Source organism: Condylura cristata, unplaced genomic scaffold (genome assembly GCF_000260355.1).
Source record: "Condylura cristata isolate star-nosed mole 26May11 unplaced genomic scaffold, ConCri1.0 scaffold00011, whole genome shotgun sequence".
NCBI classification, from domain to species: domain Eukaryota; kingdom Metazoa; phylum Chordata; class Mammalia; order Eulipotyphla; family Talpidae; genus Condylura; species Condylura cristata.
Genome location: NW_004567112.1, coordinates 17,841,329 through 17,850,174, shown reverse-complemented (window position 1 = coordinate 17,850,174; position 8,846 = coordinate 17,841,329). Strand labels below are relative to the sequence as shown.

The 8,846-nt window shown below is 57.2% G+C and overlaps 1 protein-coding gene across 1 annotated transcript; it reads left to right on the top strand.

Moving 5' to 3' along the window:
• Positions 1-938: 938 nt before the first annotated feature.
• On the top strand, positions 939-4,385 carry KAZALD1 (Kazal-type serine peptidase inhibitor domain 1). The gene is made up of 5 exons (XM_004680522.2): positions 939-1,068; positions 1,463-2,013; positions 3,043-3,203; positions 3,285-3,432; positions 3,575-4,385. Exons 2-5 carry the CDS (start codon positions 1,515-1,517, stop codon positions 3,667-3,669), a joined length of 903 nt encoding a protein of 300 aa, XP_004680579.1. The 5' UTR covers positions 939-1,068; positions 1,463-1,514; the 3' UTR covers positions 3,670-4,385.
• The last annotated feature ends 4,461 nt before the right edge of the window (positions 4,386-8,846 follow it).

Here is an 8,846-nt window from a genome sequence, read left to right as displayed (position 1 = left end):
GAGTGGCCCCGCGCCGGAGGTCCTTCCGGGCCGGGCCGGACTAAGCGCCGCCTCGTCCGGGGCCTTGGCGTGTGGTTGCCGCCCCCTTCCAATCTGCACTGCGGGGTGGCTTCTGTGAACCGCTGGGGCAGGCCGGGGCGGGGCCTGGCAGACCCCCGGTTGGGCGGGCGAGCCTCCGGGAATGCACGCCTCCCGATTCCTAGCTGGAAGTGCCACGGTGGCGCTGGTGGCCGCGAGACCGGATTCTTCTGGCTCTGGCAGCTCGCAGACCGTAGCCTATAATCCAGCCCTGAGCATTGCCTACTGGGGAGGCGCCCGGCCCACCTCTCCCGCCACAGCCGGCGACTCAGACCTCTAATCATCCAGCGCAGCCGTGGGCTGACTCACCTGCCGGATGTGGGCTGGGAGGAGTAGGCCAGATGTGGGGAGACAGATGTTAGCATCGAGTCTCCGCTGGCGCCTTGCTGGGGAAGCTGGATGGACAGACTTACAGTAGCTCCCAGGAAGCCGCCCTAGGCTGCGGGGAGACTACTGTGGCGGACTCTGCCCTCCAGTTCAGAAACACGCACACAGTTTGGCCAGAGCGCAGCAGCTCCGTGCAGCTGCTCTTAGCCGACCCCAAGGGCCAAACAGCTGGGTCAGGGTTTAGCTGTGGAACCAACTCAGCTTCCCAGATAGCCCACCGCGCAGGCCCTCCTCCCCCACGCCTGCATCCTCAGCTCTGCGGTTCTCACACCCCTCCCCTCTCCCGGCTCCGGTGTCCGATTACAGCTCCTTTGCTGTGACTTTGGCCCCGCTAGAGGGAAATGGCCCGGGAGGGTCCTCAGTGGCTGCATAAAATTGGCAGGCTCAGAACTAGGGGGAGGGTGTGTGTTGGTGCGACGTTGAGGGGCGGGGAGAGGGGGCGGCGGAGCTGTTCTCTGAGTCCAAGTCGTGGGCTCTCTCAGATCCTTAGCCAGAGCAGAGGTGGCGGGGGCTCAGCCCACTGTTCACTACAGCTTTCTTTCCACGACCTCGTTTTGCGGACTGGAGTCACGCTGCTCAAAAGGGCTTAGCCCCGGACACTAGGTGAGCATCCTGGGCCCCAGGACATCAGGCTGCTTCCCTCTCCAGCCCTATCAACAACTCCTACTTCGGGAGTTAACTTCCATTCACCTCTAGGACAGGAAGCATCAGTGTTGGGTGCGTTGTGCTGACCCTGGTGTTGTGTGGGCATGTGCGTTTGCATGTGTGCGTGTTTCTGAACTTCATCACCTTTTCTTCTCAACTCTCCCTAACCTTCAAGACTAGCCTGACAGTTGCCACCCAGTATAACTGGATGAGCCGTAGAGGGTCTGGATACTTTGAGCTGAGAGTCTACTTGACTCCAGAGAAGCAGGGGAGGGGCTGGTGCTAGGGTCAAGCTGTGATACAGGGAACTGTGAGGCTGCTTCTGATCTGACCTGGCTTCTCTCCCTGGCAGGGTGCCACCAGCCTGCTGATGCCCCGAGTGTGCACAGGGCTTCCAGCTAACCATGCCACCGCCGCCTGCAGCTGCCTTGGTGCTGCTGCTGCTACTGCTATTGCTGAGGGTGCAGGCACGGACCGGCGCACGACCGTCCTCAGGCCCAGAGTACCTGCGGCGAGGCTGGCTGCGGCTGCTGGCGGAGGGCGAGGGCTGCACTACCTGCCGGCCGGAAGAGTGCGCCACTCCTCGGGGCTGCCTGGCTGGCCGGGTGCGTGATGCGTGTGGCTGCTGCTGGGAATGCGCCAACCTTGAGGGCCAGCTCTGCGACCTGGACCCCAGCGCCCACTTCTACGGGCTTTGTGGCGAGCAGCTTGAGTGCCGGCTGGACTCTGGCGGCGACCTGAGCCGCGGAGAGGTGCCGGAGCCGCTCTGCGTGTGCCGTTCGCAACGGCCTCTCTGTGGGTCGGACGGCCGCACCTACGCCCAGATCTGCCGCCTGCAAGAGGCGGCTAGTGCTCAGCCGGGCGCCAACCTCACGGTGGCACACCCAGGGCCTTGTGAATCCGGTACGCACAGCCTGAGGCCCGGTCCCCCAGGGCTTGGGGTTTGACGACCACACTGGTTTTGGGCCAGCTGTGAAGAGGCCTGGGGGGCCTTGAGTCCAAAATAGGCGCCTGCTCTGGCTGGTCCCAGGAAGCCTGAAGGTGTGGGTTCCAAGCTTTGTGCTGGCTGCCTGTGCCCAGCTGGCACAGACCAACCTTCCAAAGAATCAGGCACATAGCCAATAGTTGGCCTCAAAATTGAGAGTGAAGAGACTCTTAGACTTTGCCCGGCTGCAGAAGCCCAGGCAGGAGACCTGGGTTCCTGTGAGATGCGATCAGGTTTCATTTGGGCAGATTCACAGCCCACGCTCTTAACCCAGTGTCCCCACCACAGGGCTTCTCTCCTCCTTTCTGTGCTTAGGGGTTAGTGAACGCCACTCTCCCCCATCCCAGGGGGCTGAGGGCCATTCAAGCCTCAAGTTTTCTTTGGCAACTTTAGCAGCTTTCACTTCCTGAGCCCCTTTGAGGGGGTCTGGCTTGGCTGGGGCTGCTGGGAAAACAGAGGTGTCCCCTCAATTTCCCCCACTCCTCCAGGCTTTCTGCTGGCTTCCCAGGTCCAGTTTCAGGTATTTGGTCACGTGGACACCTGCAGAGGTGGCATGGGGGAAGAGAAGCTCTTGGGACCTTTGGGAACTGGAACTCCTTCAAAAAGGGGGAGGGAAAGAGGGGGAGGAGCTTGTTACAGTGCAGCAGGATAGGGGCCTGGAGGGTGGAATGAGGACAAGGGAGCAGTCAGGGACAGTGGCTGTCCATGGAGGTTGGTCCGTGTGCATGCACCTCCTGTCTGCTTGTACTTCTCCGTCTCTGTGTGTGTGTCCTTATGTGTACCTGAGCCATTATGTGTATGAGCCTGTGTGTGGATGTGTCGTGCTGTGTTCATGAATGTGTGTTTACCTCAGCATGTGTTGTGTTCCTTCACAATGGCTCCTGTAGGGGGTCCCTGTTGGGCTGCATGTGCCATCCTGTTCTCAGGTCTCCCACCTCTGCCCCCAGAGCCTCAGATCGTAATGTACCCATATGACATTTGGAATGTGACGGGGCAGGATGTGATCTTTGGCTGTGAGGTGTTTGCTTACCCCATGGCTTCCATCGAGTGGAGGAAGGACGGTTTGGACATTCAGCTGCCAGGGGATGACCCCCATATCTCTGTGCAGGTAAGGGCAGAAAGCAGAACCTCTCTAAGGCAGCCCAGGGTCCCCCTAGAAAGACCCCTCTGATTCCTCCTCTGTCTGCAGTTTAGGGGTGGACCCCAGAGGTTTGAGGTGACTGGCTGGCTGCAGATCCAGGCTGTACGTCCCAGTGATGAGGGCACCTATCGCTGCCTCGCCCGCAATGCCCTGGGTCAGGTCGAGGCCCCAGCTAGCCTAACAGTGCTCACTCCAGGTAAGGGGGAGCCCTGAACTTGGGGGCTGGCTGGTGGTGGGTTTGGGCTGCAGGCAAGCAGGGCTTTCCTGAAGACTGGGACACGTGCACACTGACAGCCTCTCTTGCCTGCTCTCTCTCCTTCACCCACGTGTGTTTGCAGAACAGTTGAACTCCACGGGCGTCCCCCAGCTGCCAGCCCTGCACCTGGTTCCCGGGCAGGAGGCTGAGAGTGAAGAGGGCGAGGATTACTACTAAATCTGGAGCCCTGGCCCCTGGGGGTGGGTGAGGGGGGTTAGTGTTCATCCCAGCTTTTGAAAAGACCTGGAAAGGGGAGCAGGCCCCCATGGAGTGTTTCAGTGCTCCTAGTCCAGGGGATTGTAAAGGGAGACAAAAGTTGGAGGGAGGGTAATGAGAGAAGCTGAGATAGGGGCGTGGGATGTGAAGGGGCCCATGCAGGAGCTCCCTCACTGGGAGAGGCTCCAGAGACCAGCCAGGCAGAAGGGGAACAACAGAGGCCAGTGATACCTAGCGGGGTGAGGGGGAGGCTCTGGAGTAGGCCCAAAGGTGCAGCTAAAGGACCCTCCACTTCCTCCAGTAGCCTTCCTCCTGGCCCTGCTCAGCCAGTTTTCCTACCTAGCTGCTCTCCTTGGCTGAACATCCTGTGGGTGTTTTTTTTTTTTTTTTCCAAATCTCCAATCTTTGCTCACCCCAATTTATCCTCCCTCAAAACTGACCTTCTAGAAATTTCCTGCTCCCCTAAGTCCCACTTGTCTTTACTTACCACAGTATTTTTTTGCTACTCCCACCTGCTGTCCAGGAGAGCACAGCGGAGGATGGCTTAGTTCAGTGCAGGAAGATGGGTCATGATCTCCACGGGGCTAGCACCATATTTTATACCAACCACCCTGTATTGGACAGTGCCTGGCATAGAACTGTGCACAGTAGATTCTCAATAAAGCTTTATGAGCACACAGAGACACCCAGATGCACAGCTCAGTCATGTATATATGCGCATGAGGACTGCATTTCTTTGGAGGTCTCCCGTGGTCACAGGACTCTAACTCCAGAACTGTAGGTCCTACTTTCTAAGTTCACACCTGCCAGACATACTGGAGGAGGCTTGCACTGGGGCCTACCCAGTCCTCAAGAGGAAGGCTGGAGGCATTTGGTGGGGGCAGGGTGTCCTCCCAGGCTGGTTCCTAGGGGCTGGTCTAGAGATAGAGCAGCCCTGCGGAGCTGTTCATCCCTTGGCTCCCCTTCCCAGGCAGGGTAGGAACTAAGTATAGGGGGATGGAACCCCTTGTGTAAAAATAAATTGGGTGGGGGGTGGGGGGGTTGGGAGGGCTGGCCACATGTTTGCGCTACATCCTGAAACCACCCATCTCCTGGCAGAACCCAGACAAGGTCATGGTAAGCCTGTGGTTTCACCTGCCTACACTGTGACCTGTCCTACTTGGTTCCTCACAGAGCGGTACTCTGGTGTTCCCCAAATCTCTCTCCACATTCTTTTAACCTAGCCCAGGGACACTGGGTTAGGTAATTGATCAAAGGAGAAAAGGAAATCTAAAAATCTTTAGTCCACAAGACCAAGACCCTAAAGTGCTGACGGCCTCCTATCCACCTGGGATCCAGGTAGAGACCCAGCCCAGCACCACCAAGCAGGTATCTCAGGCTTGGATCTTAAGGCTTAGAGTCTGAGCAGAGGAACTGCTTGGGAAGGGAGGGCTCGGGAACCCAACCCTGAGGGTGTGGCAGAGTCACATGTCTGCTGCGGGGCACAGCTGATTGCTGGGCCCTGGCTGGAGTCCAGTGGCCCCAGCAGACTGCACTTGAACATGACGTGACAGCTCAAGGGCGTTGGATACAGTGGAAGCAGGAGTGGGGAAGTGGTGGGAAGAGGGTACGTGCGGTGCCTTTCGGCTTCTGGACCTTAAGGAGGTCTGTCCTGGCTGAAAGGGGGTCCAGGGCCCTGGGTCTTTGGGTAGCCTGGGAATCCACCCCAAGCTTGTTCTGGGCCGTGGGCTCCCGCCCGACTGTCTGGGCTCAGAGGCGCCCCCTTGCGGGCCTATATATCCTACCGCGCCCACCTACAGAGCTGAGGCGGCACCAAATCCGAGAGGGTCACGCGCGTCCCGAACCCGCACTCTCGGATCGCTTTTGCAGACTTTGTGGAATGTTCGGGTACAACGTCCTTATAGCCTCAGATTCCCCCTCCGCGGCCTTGCGGTTCCCGGCCCACAGCTTGGAATAGTAGGAACCCCTGCTGCGCCCTCCCCTTCTTCCCCCCCCATCTCGGCTCCAGCGGACGGCTTTAATAACGTCGCTGGAAAGTGACACGCGATTTATTATTAAAGTAATGCGGGGACGGGAAAGGTTTAATAAACGCGCTGAGATGCCGAGGATTATTCACCGCAAATAAATGAGAGCGCGGGCGGCGTTTTAATAAATAATTTCCCGCTGCTCCCGGGGGAGGAGCGGGGAGGAGGGAAGGGGGAGCTGAGCCACTGCCTGCGCTCGCGGCTTCGCCTCCCCCGCGGTTTGCAAGCCTTCACCGCGTTTTCCGACCTAGGTCGCTCACATCCACACGTGAGGTTCCGGGAAAGCTGAGTTGGAGTGGCCGGGGACTGCAGCAGGGTCAGGCTCCGCCACACTTCACTCTCCCAACGGGACCCTGAGGAGGATTTAAGTAGTTTAAGATAAGCGAACGCCTTCCTGCCTTCCCTTCTGTTAGGAAGCAGGGAGGGGTGAAGGGTTAACCCGGCATGAAGGGTTAACAGGGCGAGCCTCTCCCAGATCAAGGGTACTAGAACCCAGACATTCTCCCAGCTTTTGGCTGACCTGGACTGGGGGTTTGGGGCCCCTCCATTCAGGGAAGGGTGTGGGGAGTCCACCACAACCGGCGTGAGTATTGGTGTGTGGGTACCACGCGTGTGCAGATGATCTTGTTCGGGGCGCTGTGGGGAAGGCGGCCCCTGCATCTGGCAGCTCCCTACTACCAAGGCTCTGAGCAAGGGTCTGAGCCGAGGGTGTCCGATGAGGCCAGATCTGGCACGCCGGTGAACGGTGTGGATCTGAGGACTAAGCAGAACTGGAGCCTCAAAAGAAACTCCACCCTTTAATCAGAGGCCTGGAGGTCAGAGAGGGTGAACCAGATTTAGAGAAAGTCGATTGCAGACTTTGCGACCAAGGGCGCAGACCCCGCGACATGGGTGGGGATAGGAAGGGGGAGCACATGGGGTACATCTGGCTCCGCAAGTTTTGTGCCTTGTCCGAAGGAGGCTCGACTTCTCTGGCAACACTTGGGAGCACAGGCAGTGTCAGAAGAGCGCCACCTGGTGGGTACTTCTGGTTGTGGCAGTCAGACCTGGGGACGGGGCCTTGAGACTGAGTTTGAGGGAAACGGTGTGTCCATGTGCAGTCATTTATGTAGGTGAGCATGCACGTGTAGTGTATGTGACATTTATCTGATATCTGTGTGACATACACAACACTTACGGTATCCACAGTAGTTAGCTACATGCAAGTGCATTCCATGCACAGCATGTGAGGTGCATAGAATGCACACATGGATGCCACAGCGTGTGAGTCTAGATGCAGGTAATTCACATGGCTTTATGTGCAGGTGCACGGAGTTTGTGTGCGCACCAGCACTGCTTGCCTGGAAGCCCAACTTTCTTGTGTGCAGCGCATGTATACATTTGTTTGTGTGCCATTCCTCCAAGAAATGCTTCTCAGGTGCTTACTCTTATAGGGGTAGAGATCCCCGATCACTCACAGGAAAACACATCATCCCTGCCCTCGTGGAACTTACTTTATGTTGAGCACCTTTAAATGTGTTTCCGTACATGAATTCTATGTGTGTTTAGGGCATACGTGCATCCATATGTGTAACTCTGTGTGTGTTTCTTTGGGGGGGGGGGTAGGCAGGCTTAAATGCTACAGTGGACATGGAGAGCCCAGGAGATACTTTCTTTTTCTTAAAAACTCAGGTCCTGTCATCTGGGACTCTTCCACTTAGGTGACTGAGGACAGAGGGACAGTGGTGGGAGACAGGCCGATGTCTCTTAGGACCTACTTGGCTGCTCCCTCAGTCCTCTGAATGACCAGATTCCTCCTGTGTGGATAGCCATGGATATTCACTTATGGCAGTGGCATGCTTTTGGGGCCAGGGCTCACCTTGCAGCTCAGTCAAAACACCTGAAGAGGCGAATGATGGTGGAGAAGAGTGGGCATGCGGTCTGGAGACTGGGACCAGCAGGTTCTCTGAGGGCAGTGCTTAGGGCATTTAGAGTTGGAGGGGCCACGTCTGATGGGGTGCGATGGTGTTGTGATGTGAGCTCTGGGGTCACTTGCAGTCAGTGGGGGTGGTTTGACTCTTGGGTAGAATGGGCAGCTGGGTAAGATGGGCCTGAAGAGAGTGAGGAGGCTGGGGTCTGGGACGGAGTTGGGAGCAGGCAGAGAGAGGCTGTGGTGGCAGTGTGACCTGAGTCCTCTGCGTGTCACCTGGAAGCCAGCTAGGTGGAGTCATCACTCCCTTACTCCATGCTGGGGCCCCACATGTTCTCTCGGCTTCTTTCTGCTCCAGCGGAGTGCCAGGTATGCTGGGGGGAGAAAAGAGCAGTGACTCCAGGGTTTGGCCTGGCTTAGGTGACTCACTGGTGGGTGAGGTGAGACAAAGCTCTCAGCACCACTGTCCCGTGAAGCCTCATCCCAGCCACTTGGGGCATTGCCAGCTTAGCTGCCATTACCAGCTTCTACTTTGGGCTCAGCCCAAGGGGTTCAGCAAGGGTGGGGCCTAGGCCTGGAAAAGGTCACATGTGCAGCGCAAACACACACACATACTCTCTCTCTCTCCTGGGACTGAATGGGGAAGGTATTCTGAGTCACTTCTGTCTTCCTTCCCTGTGCTAGATGTTTTCCAGATGCAGTCAAGGCCAGCGCCTGCAGGTACGGTTCTCAGCCTAAGCCTGTGCCATCACCCAGGCCCATCTCCTGCCACCTCACGCACCTATACCAGATCATTTGCCCTGGCACCAAGCTTTCTGTTTCCTCTTTGCTTCTTCACCCTCTTTTCTTCCCAGGCTTGAGATCTTAGACCCTGGCAGTGGGAGAGGCCTGAAGACACAGGCTGATTCTTGACCTGGATTTATTTTTGACATTTTCTGTCATCTGGGTAATAAGAGGCCCTCCAAACAGGGTGAAAAGCTATAAAGATCAATTTTGGGGACAGTCTTATCCTGTCCCTTGATGGGGAGGACCTTGGGAGGTAACATGGACTGGAAGGTATGAAAATGGGGTCTGGAGTTGTCTGGGAGCAAAGACAGGGTCTCATAAGAAAAGATGTGATCTCCCAAGAGGAGAGTGGGGACTCAAGGATAATTTCTTCCTGCTTTCCACTCCCTACATGCCATCCAGGTCGCTGGAAGCAAGCA

Excerpts from the sequence above, each read along its gene's own strand:
- KAZALD1 (XM_004680522.2), top strand. The coding sequence starts at position 1,515 with ATGCCACCGCCGCCTGCAGCTGCCTTGGTGCTGCTGCTGCTACTGCTA. Across the intron at positions 2,014-3,042 it reads CCCAGGGCCTTGTGAATCCG|AGCCTCAGATCGTAATGTAC; the intron begins GTACGCACAGCC and ends CTCTGCCCCCAG. Across the intron at positions 3,433-3,574 it reads CCTAACAGTGCTCACTCCAG|AACAGTTGAACTCCACGGGC; the intron begins GTAAGGGGGAGC and ends GTGTGTTTGCAG.